Source organism: Austrofundulus limnaeus, unplaced genomic scaffold, assembly GCF_001266775.1.
Source record: "Austrofundulus limnaeus strain Quisiro unplaced genomic scaffold, Austrofundulus_limnaeus-1.0 Scaffold8, whole genome shotgun sequence".
NCBI classification, from domain to species: domain Eukaryota; kingdom Metazoa; phylum Chordata; class Actinopteri; order Cyprinodontiformes; family Rivulidae; genus Austrofundulus; species Austrofundulus limnaeus.
The window spans coordinates 4,385,224-4,411,111 of record NW_013952410.1 but is presented as its reverse complement, the minus strand read 5'-3'; the positions used below and the strand labels follow the sequence as shown (position 1 = coordinate 4,411,111).

At 39.9% G+C, this 25,888-nt stretch overlaps 2 protein-coding genes across 3 annotated transcripts in view; both read right to left on the bottom strand.

The window, feature by feature from the left end:
* Nucleotides 1-1,088: 1,088 nt before the first annotated feature.
* sin3b (SIN3 transcription regulator family member B) lies at nt 1,089-25,082 on the bottom strand. Of its 2 annotated transcripts, none has more exons than XM_014000741.1 (19): nt 24,476-25,082; nt 22,117-22,223; nt 21,013-21,166; nt 19,675-20,037; nt 18,120-18,275; nt 16,521-16,646; nt 15,239-15,328; nt 15,014-15,132; nt 14,629-14,842; nt 14,245-14,361; nt 13,869-14,107; nt 12,598-12,781; nt 10,822-11,686; nt 7,449-7,618; nt 7,187-7,360; nt 5,057-5,149; nt 4,878-4,972; nt 4,579-4,777; nt 1,089-2,280 (listed from the first exon to the last, which is right to left on the bottom strand). In XM_014000741.1, the coding sequence occupies exons 1-19, from the start codon at nt 24,584-24,586 to the stop codon at nt 2,044-2,046; spliced, it is 3,813 nt and encodes a 1,270-aa protein (XP_013856195.1). In that variant the 5' UTR covers nt 24,587-25,082; the 3' UTR covers nt 1,089-2,043. The 2 variants fall into 2 exon arrangements, with proteins under 2 accessions (XP_013856195.1, XP_013856200.1); XM_014000746.1 differs by lacking the exon at nt 24,476-25,082 and adding an exon at nt 24,288-24,411.
* A 293-nt stretch (nt 25,083-25,375) lies between these two features.
* Nucleotides 25,376-25,888, bottom strand: part of haus5 (HAUS augmin-like complex, subunit 5) — a 7,983-nt gene continuing 7,470 nt past the window's right edge. Inside the window, exon 19 of the mRNA XM_014000752.1 lies at nt 25,376-25,623. Within this exon, the coding sequence (XP_013856206.1) occupies nt 25,521-25,623 (103 nt within the window). The 3' untranslated portion in view covers nt 25,376-25,520. The remainder of the gene's footprint in view (nt 25,624-25,888) is intronic.

Sequence of the window (25,888 nt, the reverse complement as noted above, 5' to 3'; positions counted from 1 at the left end):
TTTTTTTTTTTTACAGGAATAAAGTCAATCTTATGAAAAAAAAGATTGTATGAAAATAAAATCATAATCTTAGGAGAAAAAGTCGTACAAGGATAAAGTCATAACATAACCAGAATCAAAATATTGAGAACTCCTACACAATAAAAGTCTTACCACTGAATTAAAGTGTCTGTGACAGCATTTCTTTATAATAAACTATGCATTTTTATAAAGATGACTAAAAAAATATGGCAAAAAAGAAAATTCACACCACTGAGATGAACAGTTGTTGAGATATTAGTGTGAAAACTAACAGGAAGTGATATCAAAGGGGAATGCCTAAATGTAAACAGAGCTTTGCTACAATGGCCAACAACAGAAAAAGCTGAAGTTTCCTTAGATTTGGAGTCACTTTCAGAGAGATAAAGAGTCAGAGTTCAAATAATATTTCAATAAACAAAGACCAGTTCTCTTAAAAGAGTTCTCCTAAAAAGAGTTCCCCTTTGGTGTCACTTCCTGTTTCACTTTAGCTGAGCAAAGAAAATATTGAAGTTATGCTTTGTTAAAAAACAAAAAGTGTAATTTCGTATATTACACTGTTTCTTACATATAAATAAGTTTTCTTTGACTCTTTGTATTTAAAGGATATGAATGTCACAGGCAGGAATGTTGAGCTCCTTGTGAAGTTATACTTTGGTATCAGTGTTATTGAACTCCATGGATTCAAATGACAAACTGAGTTAATGGCTGCGTTGATTGATTTAGTCGTCACGTAATGTTGACCCAAAAGTAATGGTGGATCACTTCATAAACACAATGACACCCATGGAGGCCGTCCACGGCAGGTGAGAGTCAACCCAGGAACGGAAAATGGACATAACCATGTAATATTGTGACTTTATTCTTGTAATTTAAAAGAAATAAAGTACAGTCTGGACCTAATACTCTGTTGTACATATCAACTTTAAACGGAGTGTAACGGGTTAATATTAGATAACTGCTAATATTTGCTCTGCAAGAAGGAAGCTCAAATAGCATCTCTGTTTTCATTTTTCTCAAACCAATAATTGAATCATCTCTAAAGCAACAAACAACCTGCCAGTCACGTCTAAGAAGGTCACAACTAAGTTGTTTATTTTCTGATAACCGATACAGGATAAACGATACATTCTTTTTAACACTGATGATATTTTGCTTTTATTTTCAATGTCAGTATGCAAAAAGGACAATGTAAAAGAAACATTTTGTGAAATTATGATTAAGATACATAATTCTGCTTTAATATTATTAAACCAATTATTTTTAGGGCCTCCTTGTTGCCCTGGTGATAACTTGTTTAGCTACAACACAAATAAAAAGAGAAGAATTACAAAAATAAAAAAAGCACAAACATCAAGAGTTGGCTGACAGCAAACACTGTAAGGAACCACGTGATCTTTTGAAGAGCTGATTCATGTAGATGCATATATAAAAATACAGGATCCCTGTATATATGCACATACAGTAATAATGCAGATACTATAGTTGTGGACCCTGTTCTGGGCTTACAAACAAAACGAAGAGAGCAGGAAACACATACACACATTTACCTTCATCTCTGCATTTAAACAAACATATTTTCAACCAACAGGCAGAAAGAAGGCTCTCCGGCTTTAGAAGCTAAAAACTACACCCAACATAAAAAAGAAAACAGACATTCACATTTCTGAAATAGTTTCCATTATCTCATAACGTCTCACCTGATCAACCGTCCTGCTCGAAGATGCTGCAGATGAGCTCCGTTTGTGCCGTCGTGTCCGACTGATGGGAGTCCACGTTCAGGGAGAGCCTCGCTGTGAGCTGGTCCTCATCTCCACATCTTCGCTCCTCGCGCTGTGCACTCGTTCACCGGTTCGCTCGTTTTCTGCCGGTTCGTTCATCCACAAGTGCAGCTGAATGAGTGAGCACGTTGTGGATGAAGGCAGAGGAACTTCCACTGTAGCTGTTGGTGTCTGTGTTTAGTGTACAGATGTCCTGTAAGTCCATGCATTAAGCTGTCAGAGTGCGTCCCTTGTGTCCATTGCTTTAAGGTGAGGAGGGGGCTTTGCTACTGCTGTAATGAACTTGGTATCTGTTGACCATCTGTCCTTTCACCTCAGTGGAAAGGCGGGTAGTCTTGCAGGGGATGAAGTCCTCCTCCTCCTCGCCCATCAGCCAGTTGTGCACCGAGCGCTCAGCGGAAGCTGTGACGTGATCAGCCAGCCAGATCTGGTGCCACTTGTCAAAGTGTTCGTGTTGGCTCGCTGCCACTTCGTGCTGCGACTGCAGGGAGAGGAAAACCATCAGAGACTTGGAAAGGATTTAATGAGCAGAAAACAAACCGCTGGAAGCTGCATCTGAACTAAAAATGCAGGTGTAAACAGCAAAATTAGATCTGTGAAAAATAGTTGGTCTATGTAAACATATTTTTTACCTTTAAACTTTTAGACTTTTAAACACTTGTTCACATTTAAATCATTCAACTGGGTCTTTATAAAGTGTAGCTGCAATGCTTTGGTCTGAATTCCTCTTTGTTGTAGCTCCACAAGCCCCTCTTTTCTAAAGGTGTGTCTCAGATCAGCTCGTTTTGGTGCTGTCTCTTTAAAATACAAAATAGGCGTTTCACACCCCGCCCCACTCCAGATCTCACTTCCAATGATTCTCATCCACTCCTCCACATTCAGACATTTTTGTAGTTTGATAGAAGCTGTGTCTCAATTCATGTGCCTAGCTGGGCCACATGGGCCACATCCTCACTGGGCCCGGTAGGCTGCTCAAAACTGCTGTGAAATGAGATTGTCTACCCTCCGCCTGACGTCGGCTTCACAAGAGTTTGCGTGACCACACACTCCCCTGTTACCATAGTGATCAGTTTCACGTCAGACTTAAAATGCGTCAGGATGTGTATTTACACGTCTTTACACGGGAAGAATAACTTCACAGTTAAAACCTTACACGTAAATAAATAAATTAATTAATTAAACAATTATTCAGGTTTAGCCCCAGTATCTACGATTGAGTATTAGGGCCACACAGATTTTTCATTATTGTTACGACAATAAAGTCATAATATTATGAGAATAAAGTCATGATATTATGAAAGAGTCATAATCTTAGATAACGTGTCATGACCATTTTCCGTTCCTCATTTCCTCATTATTCCCACACCTTCTGTGTACAGCCATGTGTCTGTGTTTATGACGTAGTCCAGGATGACTTGTGTCACGGTTAGATTAATATGATTTCACCCAAATTAACTACGTGACTAAATCTGTCAATGCATCCATTAATTACAATACAGCTTCAGTTTATAGTCATTTGCTACTGATAATTCGATGCTAATGTGCTAAAAGATTAATTATTTATTTATAAGCAATACTAAAAAACAACCTGACAAGTTGCTCAACATTCCTCATTTTAATGCAGTGATAGCTGCATGCTTTTTCATGTAAAGGCTAGAATATTATGACTTTAATCTCATAATATTACGATTTTATTTTCATAATGACTTTATTTTCATAATATTCTTTTATTCTCGTAACTTGTTGAATTTTTTTTATTTAACGTTATTGCAGCATAAATTTCATCAGTTAAGTTGCTAAACTCACTTTTAAAAACGAATTTCCGAACTATGCCGACTCGTTAAAAAATTAAATAAAAACTCTGTCTTCATTTCTCTGTATATTTTGCTGCCCGCACATTGAATCCTGGGATATCCTCGGCCAGTGAGGATACACAGATGCATGCTCGGATTTCGAGAGTTTGTCGGCCGCATGATGAGGAGCCTTTGAATTGGGACAGTACTCCATGCGGGGCAGTGACGTATGCGGCCGACAAATGTGCACTCATGAGGACCCAGCCCCTGAATTGAGACACAGCCCAAGATGCAATTATATAGTGGCACAGAAAACGTTTTACAAATGAATTAAAAGACGTCAACAAGAGAAGACTTGTCCATCCAGCCTTACAGAGTCTGACCCAGAGCCAGAGGAGAAAGAACCTGCAGAACTGTGGATTCTGGAAATTGGTTAGCTGGAAGTCCATGACCTTGCTTAGCAGTTCCACAGCAAAAACTGACATTTTTTGTTTAAAAAAAGGAGAATACAGAAAATGGAACGGATTGAAACTTTTAACGACTCTAAGTGCACAATAAAATGAATTTAAGGGCTAAAAAAGGTGGATTTTGCGTGTTATGTCCCCTTTAAGCAAAACTTAGTTCACTTTTGTTCTACAATTAAAAGTTTTTAGATGTTTTTAAGAGTCAATAATTGTAGGAAGTTAGAAAAAAACGCAGCAGCAGGGAGATAAATATAAACCATTACTAATTCAGATCCAAGTCATGGTAATAATTTAGATTTTCAGTTTAAAATAAGATGAAACTAAACTCCAGTCAGTGTCATGTTAGCAGAGATCCAGCTCGTGCAGCCGAAGCAGCAAACAGACAGATACTGTATTAAGTTCTTCAGTCTGTTCCTGTCCTCAAAATGTGACACTGAAACTAACCAGATCAAATACACAAAGTAATAAAAACATGGACTTCGGTTTTCGCCCTCCAGGCATCAAATAAAACTCCAGCTCTACCTTCCTGGCCTTGACCAGAGCCCCTCGGCGGTACATGTAGTCCTCTGAGTTCATGACAAACACCATCTTGTGAGTGTTGAGTTTAAATCGACAGTCCAGACTGCCGGCGTTTTCCACGGCCAGCTGGCGGTGCCACTCTCTCCTGCATCGCATCGCCTCAACCTGCCGCACCTGCCAGCGGCGGAAACGACGCAGGTTCCTGTTGGACAAGACACAGATTTAAGAGGACGGTTTGGATCTCGGGATTTTATTTTTTTTTACCTAATTTAATCTGTTGTCACAGTGTTTAAATATCACACCTGGGCAGAAAAACAGGTTTGAAGAAGTAGCCCTCTGCTTGAGAGCACAAACTGGACTCTGTTCCTACAAACTGCTCCATGTAGCTCGACAGGCACTTATGGAGAAAAGAACAGTACAAGTACAGGTGTTTTAACTCTACTCTGATTAATAGTTTTCAGGTTTATAATAAGGAGGTTACCTGAACATCTAGTGGATCGTCAGCCTGAGCCTCCTCTGTGTCCAGCAGCTCAATGGTCAACGTTACTTGACCTTTGTTTTGAATGAACATCACCTGAAATGCAAGAAATGTACAAATGTTAGTGTTTCTGTTTTGGCTGGAGAAAGGCGTTCCTCATCTACAGTTTCGTTTAGCCCACAGCTCCTGTGAATGAAGGGGACCAGGGAAAACAAGGGACCTTGCTGACTAGGCCTGGGTAAAAAAAAATCCACTTAAATCGATCTTGGATCAGTTTTATTTAAATTTGTGAAAATCGATTCACAGGGTATGAGATCGAGTCTTCCCCATGACGTCTTGTGCGTGTCTGAAATGCATTTCTATATTTTGTCATTCCTGGCTTGCCGTATATTTACATCCAGTTGACGTTCAGCGCCAACATTAGCTTTCGATAACAAGTTGTCTGGATCAAAACAAAAGAAACTAAAGAATCACTAAAGTTACCAGCCGACTCTCCGCAGAACTTAAAGATAACAGAGACCATGGAGACTTTAGTTTGCAAAGATTTGCACTCCTACACGGTAGAGGAAAACAAAGCAAGCTTCAACATTAGGCGCACAAACCAAACAATATGTAAACATCTGAAACTGTTCTCCACAGCATGTAGAAACGTGTTAAAGACGAAATTCTAACAAAATCGTTTAGTTTGTTACCAATATTACTATTTTTAAACTTTAAGAAAAGTCTCAATGAAATTCACAGTGATGAAATGTTGTATTATTTGTTTTAATAAAAGGTATATGTAATAAGTTTTATTGAACATAACAGAAGCTAACAGATGTTTCATACACTCAGAAGGAGTGGGCAGAAGTACATTTATATTAGCCCACCTCTTCTCCTGCAACCTTATTCCCATCACTTATTTATCAAGAAAATTATTAATTTCTTAAAAATTAATTCCTCTAACAACACTGTCACCTGCAATTTGTTTTTCATTTAAAACCTTTTCATTTGTGACAGTTTTCCTACAAGATTAAACTGTTTAATTAAAACGTTTGTCCTTAAAACCTGTTGTTTACAGTGAAGGGAAAAAAATGTGATATTGTATTTTGCAACACAGCTGAACCATTTTCATTATTTAAGAGCAGATCGAACTGAATCGAATCGTGATTAATCGATTCAGAACATTATGAATCGAAATTGAATCAATCTAGAGTTGGCCATGATACCCAGCCCAATTGCTGACATTTGACAGACAAATAATGAAGTGCTGTTCCAGATCTAAACATCAAAATCAACAATAAATGAGATAAAATGACACAATGGTTGTGTCCAAATTCAGGAGCCACGTCCTTGGAAGGCTGATTACATCACTGTGACACGCCAACTGTCCAAATTCAAAGGCTCCTCAGATTGAGGCCCACAAATGCGTTCTTTTCCCTCGATCTGAGGAACGGTCTGGTGTCATTCCCAGCACAACATATCCCAAGATGCAGTGTGGGTCAACTGGGTGATCTTTTTCTTGTAATGGTAGATGAAGCGAGAGACACAAGTGCAAAAATTGAAATTTTAAAGCGGTTGTTAGGATTTTGTCATTTGCATTGACATCATTGCAAACGAGCTTGCGTGGCGAGTCCCTTAGTTCTTCATGTACTGCCTTTAAGCTTATTTTGTTAATTTATAATAATAATATATAAATATTAAGCATATTTCCACCCGTTTTTGATCTTCATTGCTTCTGTTTAGTGCTGTGATGTTTGCAAAGCGACAGGACATACACTGAGGTAAGGGCGGAAATAAAGCTGAAGTCTAGACTGTCCAGATTCACAGCCGTTTTCTTCCGGTCCACAAACGATCCGGCCCATGTTGATCCTTCATATGCAGACAAAGTGTTTGTTTGATAAATTTAGAAAAAAAAATCTGCAAAGAAAGAAAACTGAAAACCTCCAGTAGTCAATGTTTTTGAGCCTTTTCTGAAATGTCTCACACAAAGACAGTTGTTAATGGTGCACCTTGTTTTCTGGGACCTCTCACTGAGTTACCCAGCAGCTGTAAACTGTGTATTTTCACAGAGCAAATGGAGAATGGAGGTACTGACTCATTTCAAACACATGTAGTCATCAAGTCCTACATTTTCCAGGACTTTGAGCTCACCTTGAAGCAGTTCTCCTCGGCCATGATCCTCTCAGCTTTCCACTGGTAGCTCGTCTCCCAAGCCGATCGAACACACTGAGAGGACAGGTTCCCACCTGCTGCCCCCCTCTTCCTCTCAGCCAGGTAAAGATCGACCACCTGCAGACACACCTCGTCGCTCACCAGGTGCTGCAGCTGATGTCAGGGAAAAAAACAAAAAGATAACGGGGACTGTTACTTCACGGCAGATGTGAGGGCTCAGTCCAAAAGTAACTTTTCTCACCTGCCGGATGATGTTGTGGATGACTTTGTCGATGGTGAAGCCGATGTAGGCGTGGATGGTGAACATCTCTCTCAGCGTGTCTTCGTACTGCGTAGAGTCCAGGTTTCCATCTAGGAGACTGCGCACCATATCCAGGAAGGCTGGGTAGTACTCCTCCAGCTCTACTTCGCCTGTGGATGTAACGAGACGTCACAGTTTTCACAGCAGCACGGTGTCGCAGCACAAATGAGTCATCTGCCTCCAGGTAAGAGTTAATGCAGATCTGAACTGGTCACCCAGACTTGTACGGTTTGTGCAATGGTTTAATTTAGAAATGCACCAAATTGTGGATTATTTGATAATAATGGTTGGTTTTACAGGAACATAGTAACACAACTGACTCTCACACTTTCTGCCCTATGAGGAGGTGCTGATGTCCTCTCTAAAGCACGACAGAGACGGCGGAGCTGCTATCATTATTTACAAATCTTCTACATTTCAAAAGGGTTTGCCTTGATCAGATGTAATGGTGTACAGATACCTGGAACCAACACACATATCGACACACCATTCAATATGTTACAGTTAACATTTCAAATGAAAAGTTTGTCAGTTTAAGAAGATTATACAAGTTGTTTTTTTTTTTGTTACAACTATCATGCTAAGAGGATGTAGCCCTATAAGAAAGGAAAGACACCTTGTTCTAAATAAAATAAATGCGTTTTATTTAAAATATTTTAAACAATATTTAAAATATATTTATTTAAAATAATCTTAGCTATTATAATGTATGTGATTTAAAGCTGCAGTTGGGAGTTTTGAGCAAACAGTGGACTTAGTCTGAAAATTTGTGACTGACACTGGTAAGACACCCCTTTTGTCTCTGATTGGCCGTTTTTGACTGGGAGCAGTCTGTTACTACAAATGGCTGTAGGACACACGTGTCAAACTCAAAGCCCACGGGCCACATCTGGCCCGCTGGTCATTCCCGTGTGGTCCGTCATTTCTGTATTTATTTCAGATTTAGTCAGTCGTACACTTACAGTGGGGAAAATAAGTATTTAGTCAGTCACCAATTGTGCAAGTTCTCCCACTTAAAAAGATGAGAGAGGCCTGTAATTGACATCATAGGTAGACCTCAACTATGAGAGACAAAATGTGAAAAAAAATTTGAGAAAATCATTTTGTCTGACTTTTAAAGAATTTTTTTTGCAAATAATGGTGGAAAATAAGTATTTGGTCACCTACAAACAAGCAAGATTTCTGGCTGTCACAGACCTGTAACTTCTTTTTTAAGAGGCTCCTCTTTCCCCCACTCATTACCTGTATTAATGGCACCTGTTTGAAGTCGTTAACAGTATAAAAGACACCTGCCCACAACCTCAAACAGTCACACTCCAAACTCCACGATGGTGAAGACGAAAGAGCTGTCGGAGGACACCAGAAACCGAATTATAGACCTGCACCAGGCTGGGAAGACTGAATCTGCAATAGGCAAGCAGCTTGGTGTGAAGAAATCTACTGTGGGAGCGATAATCAGAAAATGGAAGACATACAAGACCACTACTAATCTCCCTCGATCTGGGGCTCCACGCAAGATCTCAGCCCGTGGGGTCAAAATGATCACAAGAACGGTGAGGAAAAATCCCAGAACCACAAGGGGGGATCTAGTGAATGACCTGCAGAAAGCTGGGACCAATGTTACAAAGGCTACCATCAGCAACACACTACGACGCCAGGGACTCAGATCTTGCAGTGCCAGACGTGTCCCCCTTCTTAAGCCAGTCCATATCCAGGCACGTCTGAAGTTTGCTAGAGAGCATTTGGATGTTCCAGAAGAGTATTGGGAGAATGTCATATGGTCAGATGAAACCAAAGTAGAACTATTTGGTAAAAACACAACTCGTTGTGTTTGGAGGAAAGTGAATGCGGAGTTGCATCCAAAGAACACCATACCAACTGTGAAGCATGGGGGTGGCAACATCATGCTTTGGGGCTGTTTCTCTGCAAAGGGACCAGGACGACTGGTCCGTGTACATGAAAGAATGAATGGGGCCATGTATTGTGAGATTTTGGGTGCAAACCTCCTTCGATCAGCAAGGGCAATGAAGATGAAACGTGGCTGGGTCTTTCAGCATGACAATGATCCCAAGCACACTGCCAGGGCAACAAAGGAGTGGCTTCGTAAGAAACATTTCAAAGTCCTGGAGTGGCCTAGCCAGTCTCCCGATCTCAACCCCATCGAAAACCTTTGGAGGGAGTTGAAAGTCCGTGTTGCCCGCCGACAGCCCCAAAACATCACTGCTCTAGAGGAGATCTGCATGGAGGAATGGGCCAACATACCAGCAACAGTGTGTGCCAACCTTGTGAAGACTTACAGAAAACVTTTGACCTCTGTCATTGCCAACAAAGGAAATACAACAAAGTATTGAGGTGAAATTTTGTTATTGACCAAATACTTATTTTCCACCATTATTTGCAAAAAAATTCTTTAAAAGTCAGACAAAATGATTTTCTCAAATTTTTTTTCACATTTTGTCTCTCATAGTTGAGGTCTACCTATGATGTCAATTACAGGCCTCTCTCATCTTTTTAAGTGGGAGAACTTGCACAATTGGTGACTGACTAAATACTTATTTTCCCCACTGTAGTTCTTATCAGTGTTTAAAAGAGGATGTGTTAAAACACTGTTTAGTCTAAGTTAAACATGAAACATCAACGTTCATTTCAACTGGCCCTTCGAGGGCCACCAAAATGCTCATGTGGCCTTCGGTGAACATGAGTTTGACACCCCTGCTGTAGGACCACTGGGACGAGCCAGATAAGTTTTATTTTTCAGATTATCTGTATCCTATTCTACTTTCAGGGCATAGTAACAATATTAACAAATATGCAAAAAAATATTTTTTATAAAAGTTACCTACCTTACCTTTATTTTTACCTATTTAGAGTATCCATTGTATCTGTATTTTGTAAATTGCTTATGGGTGTAACTGGACTGAGTACAAATTTCGTTCCACCTCATGTGAAACATGTGATGAAATGACGATAAAGTCTCCTTGAATCCTTCAAGACTGTTGATGCCAACAAGCTGTACATCACTCTAATATGCATTTTAAAATAAATTAAACCTCAGATTAAAATGTTCAAACAGTAATATAGTTTCTCCAACAAATCTAAGCTGATTGTTCAGTTTGAAGAAACAGTGGAACTTCAGTAATTCCTTCAACCTTTGCGATGCCTGCCTAAGTTCACCCCACATGTTGAACGCATCGTGAGTTTCTGCTTCATAAAACTTTTTATTTGAAACGTAAAGTGACTTCGATTACAACATAACTTTAATGTTAGACTGACTAATCCTAGTGTTGATGTTGTCAAAACCAGCAGAACTTACTGGGCTGTTTGAGGCGGAGCTCCATGGCCAGGTCACAAGCCTTTTCCCTCCTTCCTTCTGCCATCAGCAGCCTCTCCCGGCTCTGCTCCGCTCGGTGCTCCAGCAGCTGACGCTCAGCTTGCCGATAAACACGCAGCAAACGCGAACACAAAGTCTGGTGCAGGCGCAAAAAGAAATACCAGTTGTTGTTAACTAAAAAAAGGTTGTAGACACCATCCATCTCCTTCTGGTGTTCTGCTTCGGGGTCGCGAAGGTCCACTTTCTCCCCGGGCACGCCAGAACTCGCCTCCATGGGTATGGAGCCAGGGGTGGGTGTGATGGTCCCTGTGGGCTGGCTCGTGCTGCTGGAGGTGCTGCAGGGCTCCATCTCTGTGGATTGTGATGGGCTGCAGCGCCTCCTCCTGGACTCACCGTTGAGTTGCTGCTGCGGCTGGGTCTGGGTTACCTGGGGTTGAGACTGACTTCCTGTGGCTGCTGCTGCTGCTACTCCTGATCCATTGCTTGAGTTACCATTTCCTCCTCCCCCTGCACCTCCCGCTGCTGCAGTTCCTCCTCCTCCTCGTTCTCCTGCTTCCTCGGGCTCCACCTCCTCGTCTGTCCAGTCCTCCGTGTCGCTGAGCTCGCCACGACGAGCAAAGAAGAGGTCGGGGACAAAGTGCTGGACGATGCGCTTGATGTGGTCCTTGTCGTCCTTGTGTATGGCGGGCTGACGTTTGACGTGGTAGATGATGAGGGCGGCAGCGTCTTCGAGGATCTGCTTATCCTCGTAGGTGAACATCATGTGAGGTTCGCTGGGCGAGGCCGAGCCGGAACCATTACGGCTCTGGTGACCAACTCCACCTTCTTCCGTGCTCTGCTCCTGACGCTGAGACCAAAAGCGAAAACAGATGAATCCTGAGGGTCGCATCATTTACAGATTTTTACGATTAAATCCAGCGGTGGGCACAGTTCCACTAAAGCACTACTATTTCCTGATTAGTGCTTTAGGGCTTTTGCTAATTTCTTAATTCGTTAGTGGATTAGCACTTGCTAAATTTATGGGCTAAATTTATAAGCACTAATTGAGTTCTTTTAATGTTATTGATCAACATTTTTTGTCAACGGCTGAGGGTGAAAGCTGTCAGACATGTTGGTCACTTATCCACTAGATCAGTGGTTTTCAAACTTTTTTGCTTTCGGCCCACAAAATAACAGTTGCAGACACTCGTGACCCCATATATAACTTGTTTACATAGCAAACTTTGCTCTGTTAAACATGGGAATAATAAATATAAACAAACCTAGTAACGATACTATTTTTTATTAATTTATGGTTATTTCAAAAAATTGCAATAATCATGATGAAAATATTCCATTAGCAATTTTTTTGCATTTAAATTGATGTCTGGAAATCATCTGGGGACACTCACTTGATGTTTTGTGACCCACAAAGAGGTCCTGATCCCAACTACACAAGATGAATATTAGATTCTGCACACAGAAAATGTTCCATGGGTCAGCTGGGTTTTTAGTGCTTTAGAATTAGCTTTTGCTAAATTTTTAAGTGCGTTAGTGCTTCAGAATTAGGGACCTAAATATTCAAGTTAGTGCTTTAGGGTTAGTGCAACTAATTTTTAGATTAGTGCTGCCCACCACTGATTAAATCTATCGATTGTAACAGATTTTTATTATCCTGAGTTATTTATTTTAACTTAAACAGTGATGGGCAAACATTTTCTTTTCCAACAAAAGAATATAGCCAATGGTCATCAATATTGGAGGTGTGAGCAGTTTTACCTCATCATAGATGCTTTCAATCTCATTGAGAAGACTCTTGGACCTCAGTGCCTTCATGTCGTTCTGTTTGAAGTTGACCCCTTGGTGGTCCAGGGACTTCAGGTAGGCCTTCTCGTACTGCTCCCTCCAGATCTTATTGAAGCCCTGCTGGGCCTCCCTCCACTCCTCCTCCTTGGCTTTCAATCTGATGGAGACATAAATGAAAAAAATTTAATGTTCACACTTAACACAAACAACTTCAATGTTGCCGGTGCTTCGGCGCATATCAGATGCCAGAACATGAAGCATAACAGAACACACCAGAAACTCTCAATTATTTGGTCACATTTATAGAAGAATGAGCTAAACTGGGGTATTTCAAAGCGTTTATCTAACGTCATGTTAATGTAAGCACGTTTAAAAGCATAAATGGTTTTATAGAACCTAGTATAGTCCGAGATGAGATGAGAAGGGAACTTAATGGGGGGTATTATGTATTTTCTATGTATAGTTCTATACCACAATCAAGTAACTGTTACCTTCGGTTATGAAAATGTTCATATCAAAAATTTATTTCACCTTGAAATTGGCCTTTGTCTCTTTAAGTACCTCCTACCGTTTCGGACACTCCCACTTCAGCATGTCTTCACAACAACTTTTTGGAGGAGCGTTGCATTGTGTTGTAGAAAAAAAATTAACATTATACATTATATGTTTTAGAAAATGGCAACCCAGGATACAGTTGAATCTTACTCGAATGATCCCGCGTCGGACCAGGAAATTATGTTTTCTGAAGGACCGGAACGAGTACAGAGGCTCTTACAAGACGTTTGTGCTTGTTAATATATCTCTCAGTCATCCTCTCATATATACTGTATATACACGTCAAGGTTAAGCTACTGTTTGCAAAGAAACTATAAATATAGATCACTATGAAGCTATGTTTGGCAATAAAATCATGAACCTTGACCTTTTTTAATATACGTTTTGCTGTGAAGCTGTGTGGGGGAGGGGTGCTCTGTGGGACCGGGAGCTCAGCTGCAGGCTGAGCTCCGGGGAGGAGCTTTGGGTAAATGGGCTTTTTTTTTTTTTGTACCAGCAAGCACTCCACATGGTTACCACAGGAGATTCAAGAATTACGCTAACATGCATGATTGAGTTACCAAGCAGAAACATCAAATCAACACTCTGGGTATGTTTCTGATTAGGGAATGACAATATACCATGATTTAAAGCTCAAAAGAGTCAAATTTGCAGAGAACCCCACTTTAAAACAGAAAAAACCCACTAACCTCTTCAGCACTACAGGCACAGCGGTGGCAGGACTCCTCTTCAGTCCCTCAATGATCTCAGGGGCTTTGTCGCCATAGATACGATACACAGCACGGCGCTGGATGACCTCTGAGGTGCCGCCCAGGCAGTCGTCTAATCTGAACCTCTCCTGGTCTTCCGGCGACAGGCGAGACAGCTTCTTCTGTACGCTCTCCAACACTCTGATGGTGGCCAAGTTTGTCTCCAGAACAACGTCCAACTACAAGTGATACATAAAGTCATTTCTCACATGTTTATGTGCCGTTCGTTTATGCACACGGTAATTCAGTTTTCCTTCCATAATATTATAAGCTTATTTCAAATTAAGCGTCAGACTCAATAATATAATGTGCATACCTCAAATCTTTCATCCTCACAGCGATGCAGCTGTTCCTCATATGGAGTCTTCTTGGAGCTAACAAAGGTGGAGTCCTCTGACCAGGAGGGGAATGACACCCAGGTGTCGTTCAATACCTTCACACACAAACACAGAGTCGTTTGTCATGGTTAAAAGCTCTTTAGAGTGGTGTCCTGTTCTGTGCTCCAGTTTGTCTTCGTACATGCAGAGGTGCATGAGTAATACACTCCATCATTCATCTACAAAAGGCAGTACTGTCCCCCAAAAATCTCTCAATGAAAGCAGAGAAGAGAAAGACCAATGCACAAAGCAGCTTAAAAAATAAAAATATATATTCTCCAATGATTTAAGAAAACTAGTTAGTAAAACTATTTGAATCGTACCTCTTTGCAAAGGGCAGTGCGTCCACTGCATTTCGGCTGCTGGTAGGTTTTGGGCAATGCTCTGTAGCTGGAGCCCAGCCGCTTGCAAGATGCATAATCCACCTCCCTGCCCCCTCCCCCTTCCATGTAACGATCCGACAGCCCCGACACAGCATGAGTGAGCTCTTTGTCCCCCAAAAATGACTTGAACTGTGTGTACAGCTCAGGAAACTTCCTGTAACAATTTGTTTAAAAAAAATCAACAAGTAAAAGAGAAGTTATAAGAGAATGCCAAATGTTTACCATCAAAACAATGGAGACATGATGTGGGTACAAGTCTGTTATACTATCACGATATTTGATATACATATTTGATGATATTTCATACATTCATCCATCCACTCACCCCAGGAAAGGCGTGACCAGCTGCAGCAGCTCTGCTCCAGAAACTACTTCCTGGTTGAACAAGGCAATGCATCGTAGGAAGTTCTCGTACACTTCCTGACTTTTAAACAGGCGACGAACCTGAATGATGGAGGTTTGACAAGAAAACCAGAGAATACAAATCAATGACAAAATGAAGAAAGTAAAGAAAAAGAGAAATAAAAGAACAGGAAAACTGATTCCTCACCTTATCAAAGAAGGAAAATTCTCTTAAGACACCGTGTTTCCCAACAGAAGCAAAGGACTGATCTTTGGTGCAGGTATACCTCATCTTTTTCTAAATGCAGAAAACAAAATTATATTTACAATGAAAGAAAATACATATTCAAAGGATTGTAAAAATTGGGAGACTGCATGTTCAACAGAAAAAAGCATTTTATACCAGGAAAACTATGAACCTTTGCTGCTACATCAGAAAGAGCTATTTCAATCTATCACGTAAAGAAAATCCTTCGGTAAGCTTCAGATCGCAGCTGTTTTATATAAAGAAAAAGTTTTCTTGTAGTGTGAAGAATCAAAACTTGTACTAAAGAAAACGATCCGTTTGCTTGTCGTCAGCACAAAGCTGAAAGCCATGCTGATGGAGGTGCATTAGCGAACAAAGCACGGGTAACTTGCACGTTTGTGAAGGCACCATTAATGCAGATTATTGATGTTTAACTGTAACATCTAAAGTAAAAACAATTAATCATGTGCTTTATTTACTAATAAGTCAAAGCCTGGTGTTGGATACATAACAGAAAGTACAGACAAAAGTTAGAACTTGTTAAACACTTGAGCTGTTAGACTGGAGACATTTAAAGGAAGCAAGAATAAAAATGTCATTTCCTTATTTGGTTCAGTGAATTCTCAAATGCATTTTTACATGAGGAAATGTAATACAGCTGTAAACCTGCCAAAGTCTCAGCTTTTATGAAACATGAACAACGAAAAAAAAAAGTGATGCTCAACATCCGATGTAGGGCTGCACAATATCAAGAAAACCTGCGATGTGCAATAACAGTGCTTATTATTGTAATGACGATATGACTTACGATAAATAAAAAAATACTCAAGTATGCAATGTTGATGTTTTTCTGCTCCGGATTCAGAGCAAAAAACAACAAATTTTCATTACAACATGATGGAGTGATTATGATTTGATGTTGTTTCTCTACTCCATTTTATTTATCAGACTAATGCTGACAAACCACACAAAGGCAAACATTAGAGCCAATCTTCTATTGCAATTTATGCATTTTTTGCGATATGCACTGGCTGTTATCGCGATAACGATAAATTTACGATATATTGTGCAGCCCTAATCTGATGCGTGTTTCAGTTGTTTAATGTTTTACAGAACATTTACACAACCATTTAAAAACAGGCTGAAAGTTGTAGCATTTGAGCTTTTATTGAATTACCTATAACAGCTTTTTATGTTTTCTCCAAAGGAACATATAATAACTAGTGATTAGTTCAAAATGTACCTTCAGCAGTGGAGACATGTGCATGAGAATTGGCCTGGGCCTCTTTTTGTTCTGTTTGGTTATCAGGTCCTCTTCCTCCGATTTCTTCAGCTGCTCTTTCCCCCCTGTCAGCGAACTCCCTGTAAACTAATAACAAAACATTTAATCAGTTAAAAACACTGAATACTACTTCTCCGAACAACAGTTACAAAAACGTAATAGTATTTCTTGCTTTGACTTTAAAAGAAAACAATAAAACTCAGCCAAGGTTGTAACATGAAGATGGCAGTCCTTTTTAAAATCCTAAATTAATTCTCACAAAAAATGAGAACGGGTAAGAGTTTCTATTTGAGAAGCTCCACAGATTAATTTTTGGCACAGCTGCAGTAAAAGAAATACATAAAACTGTTCATGCCTTCTCTATTTGTCTTTTTTTTTTAATGTCATGAACGTGCTATTTTAAATTACTAGCCTACAAGGAAAGAACACTCGATTAAATGTGAATATTTTATTTCTGAGCAGTAGTTCAGAAACAGAAAATAGCTATAGTATGAACTTTCTTAACAACCTAAAATAAAGAAAAATAGGTCTTATTTGTTTTCCAAAACATTAAAAAAAAAAAGAACCATCAGCTTTGAGGGTGAAGTATTGTTACCTCCGCCAAGGGGGGAGGTAATGTTTTCGGTCACGTATGTTTGTCTGTCTGTGGACAACATTACACAAAAACCTGTGGACGGATTGTCATGAAATTTTTACCACATGTGGGTATTGGCCCAAGGAACACGCCATAAAATTTTAGTGATGCTCCAGATCATGACGCGGATACAGGAATTCTTTTTCTTTTACTCGCGAATCAGTTGGGCTACGCAATGTCATTACATCAGACGCATACCTGTAAGAAACAGGAAGTGCAAGTCGCTAATTCACTGGGACTACACATCCCAGGATGTCTACTATCAGGAAAGTTGTGATTATTCTGTTATAAACTACTTCTGGCAATGTTACTGCTGTCTGGAGATGTAGAAAAAGAAATTTGATTCTCTTCACATTACGGGAATAACAGGACACTGACAGCGGGAGGAGGGTCCTGCTGCAGTTGAGCTGAACCTGGACTGTCTGCGGGAACAGCTGATCAACCATGTGAGGTAACCCCTCCATATAAGAACTTTATTGTGATTGCTCTGAAGTTCGTGGGAGTGTTTGTGCTGAAAACACTCACGCTGTATTTTGCTTTAATCACTTGCTTCAGAAAAAAAATGAATAAATAAATGACTCACTTCATGAGCCAACTGTACCAGGAAGCACTTTTTATAAAGAGAGTCAACCCATTAAAAACTCATAACAGGGGAAAAAACAGACGTTTTACATGGTGGAATGTGACTGATGAAAACCTAGGAGCTTAATCCGACACCAGTTTGACGATGAACATTGGACTCCAGCGGGAAGAAAACCCATGCATACTGCCTGCTTAAATGTTCACTACGTCAGAACTTATTCGGCAAATGTGTTTCCATCTCTCCTTTTGCGCATTAACTCTTACAGGATTGGGGAAATTAGCCTTGGTGGAGTTTTGCTCTCTCCGAGTGCTTCTAGTTAATCTTGGTTTATTGCTCGACTTACCAGCGATCTCTTGGCATCAGGCAAGAACTGTCCAAACTCAGCAAGCAGGTCTTCTTGTCCCTTGAAGAGACTGGCAACTTTTGAAAACACCTCATCCTCAGTCATCCCACAACTTCCTCGACTGCCGCGACTCTCCTTCACCTCCAGCTGCTCTTTCTGAAGAGTTACATTAAAATGTTTTCATATGTAAAGAACTAAACTTTACTGAGTAAAAAGGCAAAGACAAATGTTTTGGGTACACACTGTCATATATAATATTACCGAGAAACAGCATGTTACAGCAGAAATGTGACTTTTAGTGTTTTTCTTTATTATTAACTAGGGGTGTCCCGATACAGATACTGGTATCGGGTCCGATACCAGCATCAAGTACTCATATTCGTACTCGTAAAAGCCGGCCGATACTCTTAACCGATACCGCTTTTGTCCCCTCCTGTGCTGCGCTGCAGCMCAAAGGGTAAACAACAATCCATACCAGGCGGTGGCACTAATGTACTGACAAGTTATTTCCAATCGCACCCCTGAATAACAGAAGAAGAACGATGACGGTAGAAGAAGTAACATATCGGCAGTTTGGAGATATTTAAGATCGGCACGGAGGACACCAAACAAGCAGACTGTCTGCTGTGCTCTGCTAAACTGTCAAGAGGAGGAGCGAAAGTTGGATGTTTTAACAGCAGCAATTTGATTCAACATTTGAGGACAAGACGTGATAAAGAATTCAAAGAGTTTGCTGCTGCTAGCAGTAGCCTTCATAAACAGCACTGTTGTTGCAGTAACTTCAATGCTGTTTTTTTCTTTCTTGTAGAACAAACTAAGACAAAAGCAGAATATGGAAGGAGGTTTGTTGTAAAAGCATTTTATTTTTCCCTCTGGTTCTTCTGAGATTTTGTTTTAGTTGTTCCATTTAAGTTTGAACTGAAATTTACTGCACTTTATTACTATTAGTCATTTTTTTGTTAAAAGTTTAAGACTGAAGCAGAGTAAACTTCTATAGATGTGCTGCTAAAATTTACGTTTTACATTTTAATTTAAATTTGGTAGTTGAATGTTGAGAAAAATGTATAAAAATAACTTATTTTGTTTTTTAATGTATGCAACAGCATTTGTTTTGCAGTATTTGTTTTGTTAATACATTCAGAGGGAGTGTGGCCTTATAAAAAAGAGCCTGTTTGAAATAAAATAAATGGTTTCAAAAGTTATGGTGTGATTTATATAACAACTTATCTACTTGTCAGAGTTTGCACTACCTTTTTATTGTCAAACTTAATATTTACCCATCAGTTTTTGCATGATAATTGCATTTCATTTTCATTCTGTTTAATATTCAACAAGTTGAACAGATAATCCACACAAACCCCGCTACTTGGTATCGGTATCGGTATCGGTGAGTACCTAAACTGAAGTACTCGTACTTGTACTCAGTCTTGAAAAAACTGGTATCGGGACACCCCTATTATTAACCAAACCGTTGTTGCTACAACCTCTTAGTAAGAACATAATTCACTAATGTGTTGCAAAATCACATGTTGCCAGAGTTTCATTTCTTCAGTACCTGGTATGTGTGAAGAATTTCTAGGAAGGATCTGTAAATCTCTGGGCGGTCCAGGAAACGGTTCTTAATCTTGTTTACGTAGCTGATGGCACTGTCGAACTCGACGGGGCTGGTCTCCGAAGCAGGTGGGGACACGGACGAGGTGGTGGCTTGAGTCTGGCCTTCTCTGCTCGTCAGGGGAAGAGAGAGCCGGCTGGGAGGTTCTGGAGGTCCCGTCAAGACTGAAGACAAGGACTCCGATGAGGCTGCTTTAACTTCACTGGACTGGGCTGGGCCTGCCTCGGTGTGGACAGCGGAAGCAGGACCTGGGGTCACGGCTACTGAAGAAGTGGTCAGGCTTTTCCCCTGCTGTCCTGGAGATACCTGCACAGATCGACAAACGAACAGAAGATGAACCACGACTTCTTTTTGTTCAAGTAGAAAATAAGAAGAAATTAGAATGAGCTACTCGTTTTACGTTTCTCTATGAACAACGGGTTTCCGTTATTATTATTTCATAATATAAAATTACATTTTTTATGCAAGATCAGATGCAGTACATGTTTTCTAACAAGGCTATGTATGTATTATTTAAACTATTGATATAATATATACTGTAACATGTATTTTGATTTAAAGATATATCGAAAAATGATAAATAGAAAAAGCTGAGAATTAAAGAAGTGTAAACTTCTCACGGCTTTTCAAACATGTAGCTAAAATGAATATTGATTCTTATGTTAGAAAACATTGTTTTTATATTCTTGTGTATGTTTATATACATGTATGTATGCATACGTGTTCTTGTTTTTGGTAATTTATTTTATTTGTTCAAAATAAAAAGACATCTACCTACTGTTTTAATCTTCTGACTGTATTGCGAAGCAGTTTGGAATATATCAAGTAATTTTATAGTGAATACGGTTTAATTTCTATTATTTTGGTACCATTGTTGTTTTCTGTTTTTATCTTTTGTTTAAAATAAAAAAAACTGAACTAAAGTTTTATCTAGACAAATGGCTGTATCAAAATGTTTTATTTCCTAATATTGCAGGATGGAGCAAACATGAATGTTTCAAATTTACAAGACACAAAAATGTCTTATACTTTTTCAGCACGAGGAGCTCAGAATGGCTTTTTAAAAAAAATTTATGAAAAATAAATTCTACATTTAACTAAAACTGAAAAGCCCAATTGTGTTTAAAAGTTTACAAGTTCTGTGGGCCTAAACACCGTGTACCTTTCATAACAAATGAGTTTGTTGGCATGGATAAACATTTCAAACAGATTTTAGGATAAATAAATCATTCGCTGTTAAAAACGTATAAAAAGGATTATGACAAGAGAAATGGACTGTACCTGTGTGGAGAATGGAGACTGAAGGAAAGCTATCCCATTCTTAGGGACCTCTATTCGATAGCCGGGCGGCAGAAAGGCGTTAAAGCCCAAGACCAGGTCTGGGTGTCCGTGAAACAGTTGGGACACGCGGTTTATGACCCCGGGTGTGTCGATGCTGTTCAAAAAAAAGTAGACCGACATTACAGCGGTGTAGCTGACAGACACAAAACACAATCAGCTTCTGCTCCAACATGGCAAGATTGGTTAAAAATGAAACAGATTATCAACAATTATAAATCTCATCCACCCACATTTAAACATCAAGAATATCTGTTACATAAATACAGTAGGATGCTGTTTACAACACTCACTGACAAACTCTATGCTATGAAGTTGGGTAGAAATGTTTTAAAAAGAAATTAAACTCCATTTAAAACAAATGTGAAGTTGAGTGCATCTCAAAGTGTGTGTCAGCCACCGTTTTGTACTGGTTTGACTTGTGCACTTTTAAAAACTAGTTTAAATATCATCATTAATACAACATAACACATTCCCGTTCAAACGCTGGTTTGGTTTAAAATTCTGACTCATTTTAATATTTCATCAATCACTACAGTGAAAAACAGCAGCATATTTTCCTGGTGGTCGCTGTGTTTTTGTTTTTTCCTCCGTTTGGTGTTTTAATATTACAATAAACGACACCTGAAGCATGTTTGTGAGAGTCGTGCTGACAGACGTTTCTAAATGCCAGCTGGCAGAATTAAAACGACTAACAGCATTTACAAACACATTTAGAAGCAGCTGTTGTGCATGCTACCCAATATGACATATGAACAAGCTGGTGATATTAAAATACAGAAAAGCAGAATAAAATAGACAAGTAATTAGCAAACTGTCTTTACATCACAGCTTTCATTTTGATTTTGTACAGCAGCCTTTTTTTTGTTTGTTTCATATAGCAAACCACACCTGCTTAGTTTGTTGCCAATAGTAGTTAAAGCTTTAATTTGTCACAATGGTCCTGAAGTTCAACAAAGACTTGTTTTTTGGTTCTGGTGTGAGATTGAGCAGCACTCGCACAAATGCTCAAACTTTTGTTTTGCGTAGACACATTCTCACGTTTACCTTTGTGACTTGAACTCTTTCATGATGTCGAGAAACTTGTTGTAGATGCCAGGGTCGTTCGCAAATCGAATTTTGACTTGGTCCAGGTACGACAACGCATCTTCGACCTAATTTACAGAAGAGAGGGAGAAAAATTAAAAGCGCAGAAAGGGACAATTAGTCTTAAACAGATGTGTGGAGCAGCGTTTATTTTTTACAGCATAGTGCTGTGCTGTTGATGACGCAGAATGTGGCAGGTGTTATATTATTTTCCCAAGACAGCTACAGCGCTATAAATCAGTCTTACACTAATATACATTAACATACACAACATCAAACGGTTCAAACACAAAGGTGGTTTTGCTACTACACAAGAAGATATTTTCTTTTTATTTGGAGATTTGTTGATGTGACCCACTTTTATGCTTTGCTTCCAAAGAGTCAGATTTTCTTGAAATTCTTTCAACTGATTTAAGCTTAGCATAAAAAAGTAGCTCAGTTGGTAGAGCTGATGCCTCTCAGCAAGAAGGTCACCGGTTCATATCCCGGTCCGGGGACCTTTCTGGGTAGAGTTTGCATGTTCTCTCCGTGMATGCGTGGGTTCTCTCCGGGTACTCCGGCTTCCTCCCACAGACCAAAAACATGACTGTTAGGTTAATTGATAACTCTAAATTGTCCCTAGGTGTGAGTGAGAGAGTGAACGGTTGTTTGTCTCGTTTGTCTCTATGTGTGGTCCTGTGATGGACTTGCGACCTGTCCAGGGTGTACCCCGCCCCTCGCACTGTGACTGCTGGAAATGGGCACCAGTGACCCACACAACCCTGAAAAAAGGAATAAGCGTGTACAGAAAATGGATGGATGGATAAAAAGTAAGGAAATTAGTGTTTGTTGGATTATTTCTTTGTTGTAACAAAGCTTCTTGGCAATAAATCTTATACTGTTAGAAAGCCTGTTAATTTCCTTTTTAAATGGCCCCACGTTTGTAATGAACGTGAATTTGTGGGATGAGAAGTAGAGCAGAGTACGTGGGGTGTGTGCACATGCAAGTTTTGCCAAACTGTTTATTTTGTTGTTGCCATTGACACTTGTTTTGAGCCCCTCCTTCCCCAAACCCCTGCTGCCAATCAGGTGTCTCATATAAGATTTATTGCAAAGACACATTGTTACAACAAAGTAATGATCTACCACACATAAATGTCTTTACCTTTTCTGCTAAGAATACATGGGACACCTGACCATGACAAAGTGGACAATGTCAGGACTAAAAAAGATATATCTATAAAGGACAATATCTGAAAGTAACAGGACCCAAAAATTACTTTGTTCAACCTCTGATAATTTACTAAATGCATTTTTTTTTTCAGCCAAGGGCTCTTGTTGGTGACAAAAATTTGTTTTTCTTCCGAGTTCTCTGCTATGTGTCACACAGGACTGGTTTTATCTCGAGTTTAGGAGCCTTTGTGTGCCTGGCCAGAGTTAAGTGGCTTAAACAAAAACCCATTCCTGTGAAAAATGAAAGAATAGACTGTCAATGTCTCACGAAAACCTGAACTATTGTAATTAGGATGATGCAAGACTTTTGCAGAGAGCTGCAGAAACATCTAAAATATCCTTTTTAGACATTATAAGTAACACTAGGGGGAAAAAACAGCAGTTTGCAGAACAAGCTGTCCAAGTGTCCGACCAAATGCAATCACGAATATAAATAAATAAATACAAATCAAACAGCAGCTTTAGCTCGCTGATCCACAGCTCTCGAATTAAACCAAGCCGAGCTAGTTTATATAGCCAAAAGAAAACTGTTCACACAAAGCGTTCAGTCTGAGGAGGGTTTACTGAAGCTAACGCTGTTAGCCACCAGCCAGTTCAACTGACAAATATAACTCACAACACACACCCCGCATACAAATTCACACAATGTTTAGTCGCAGCTGGTCCCCGGCCAACTGTATTGTGTCGGGCGATAGCTAAACGGTATCTTACAACACTGCGACAACAAAGAAACGTGAAGTGAAGCCGCTAATCAAGAGAAGTAGCCGTTCCTGGCTGGCGTCCTCCACTTTGTTTCAAGCTGGTAGAAAAAATCCAACAAGGAGGAACTTCCCACAACCGAGGTCTGACTTCATGTTTGCTCTCACACAGCAGCTGCCATTGATGGCGTAATTTAAAAAAAAATAAAAAGTACTACAAACCGAGTCACTCGACTGTCACTCGCGCATTCATTAAATGAAAACATCCACGTCTGGCTGCCGAGCCGCGAATTACTTTTATTTGACCCAGCCGTCGCTCTCACAATGTAACAAGCCGATGAAAACAAAATGGTTGTGAGCCCCGAGACTTTTTTTTTTTCGCCCCTATCGTGTCCGTTTGGTCTTCTTACCTTCAGCTTCTGGAAGTGCTGCTGCTGCACTTGCTTTTGTGTTATAACGTAAGGCTTGTCTTGAATTTGGTTTATTTGCTTCGCGGCGCTGTGCGCTTGAATCTTCGCCATTATCCCCGGCGACGGGAGGCTCGAGAGCCGCTACCACAACTTGAAGAGAGGGGAAGCTTCGATGTTACCTCCAGTTGTTGGCTAGGCGACAAACCTTGCTCCTCTCGGTCGGAAAGCCAGCCTGCCTGCCTGCCTACCCCAGCGAGCAATCCTACTTTGCTTGACTGGACAGTCTCTCGGCGCACACACACACACACACACACACACACACACACACACACACACAGGCGGAAAAAAAAAGGACGGGGAAACTCAGCAGAGAGTGGAGGCTGATGACAGACAAGCTGCTACTCGCTGCGAGTTTGACCGAACATCACCGTCGAACTGAAGCGAAAGCACACGAAGCGTCGGAAAATAAGCTCGAACACAATGGTTGTCGTTATTTAAAATAACTATAGCCTGTCTCTTTAAATTCGGCGGCAGCGGTCTCGTCTTGGCGTCCGGAAGCCAGAGTAGGAGTGAAAAAAAAAAAATACAAAAAATATAAGTGAATATTTGAACTGCGCATGCGCAGAGGTGGGAGGAGCAAGTTCACGAGACTCGGATTGCTCCACTCCCCCTTCACTGCTACAAAAGAACAATATAGCTTCATGCTACATGACACATGCACACTTTTACACACGCTGTACGGTATGTACTGTATCGGTGGACCAAACTTAGACTGTGAGACATAAATAACGGGATACAAAATGTACACATAATATTGAAAACGCACATTCAGCTTTTTTTTAATACGGAGCAAAAAAAAACAATACTAAGATGCAGTTCAATGAAGACAAGACCAAAATATTTCAAATGCTATGATTTATTAAAGACTTTCACATAATAAACATTAATCGTAATGATGAGAATGCACAGTACAGAAGACTTTAGCTCATACTGATGCGTTTTCTAACTATAACGGTGTAAAAATTTTGTGCCTAAAAGCAGTGTGTTATGTGGCTTTGGCAGCAAGTTTCCACCTTTGAAGCCACTGCTGGAAAGTGAGTCCGCCTTTAGTGATGTCAGGCAGGACATTCTGGGCTGGCTTGTCCCACCTACATGTTTGAAAATAAAAAGAAAATTTATTATATCACATATCAATTTCTATCAAAGCAGCAATTTGCACAGGTCAGAGATAAACGTGACCCATCACATCGAAAGTCAAATTTGGTCAAAATGACCTAATCAAATTTTCAGGTTCCCGGCTTTAAAAGCTACATTTTGATATTTAGATTATCATCCTGATATCATTAGTAGATCCAGAGATATTATTTAATTTGTCTTGTTGGTTACAATAATACATAAATATTTGGTCTAAAT

Excerpts from the sequence above, each read along its gene's own strand:
- sin3b (XM_014000741.1), bottom strand. The coding sequence starts at position 24,586 with ATGGCGAAGATTCAAGCGCACAGCGCCGCGAAGCAAATAAACCAAATT. Across the intron at positions 14,362-14,628 it reads GCACTGCCCTTTGCAAAGAG|GTATTGAACGACACCTGGGT; the intron begins GTACGATTCAAA and ends TTGTGTGTGAAG. Across the intron at positions 12,782-13,868 it reads GTGCCTGTAGTGCTGAAGAG|ATTGAAAGCCAAGGAGGAGG; the intron begins GTTAGTGGGTTT and ends TGTCTCCATCAG.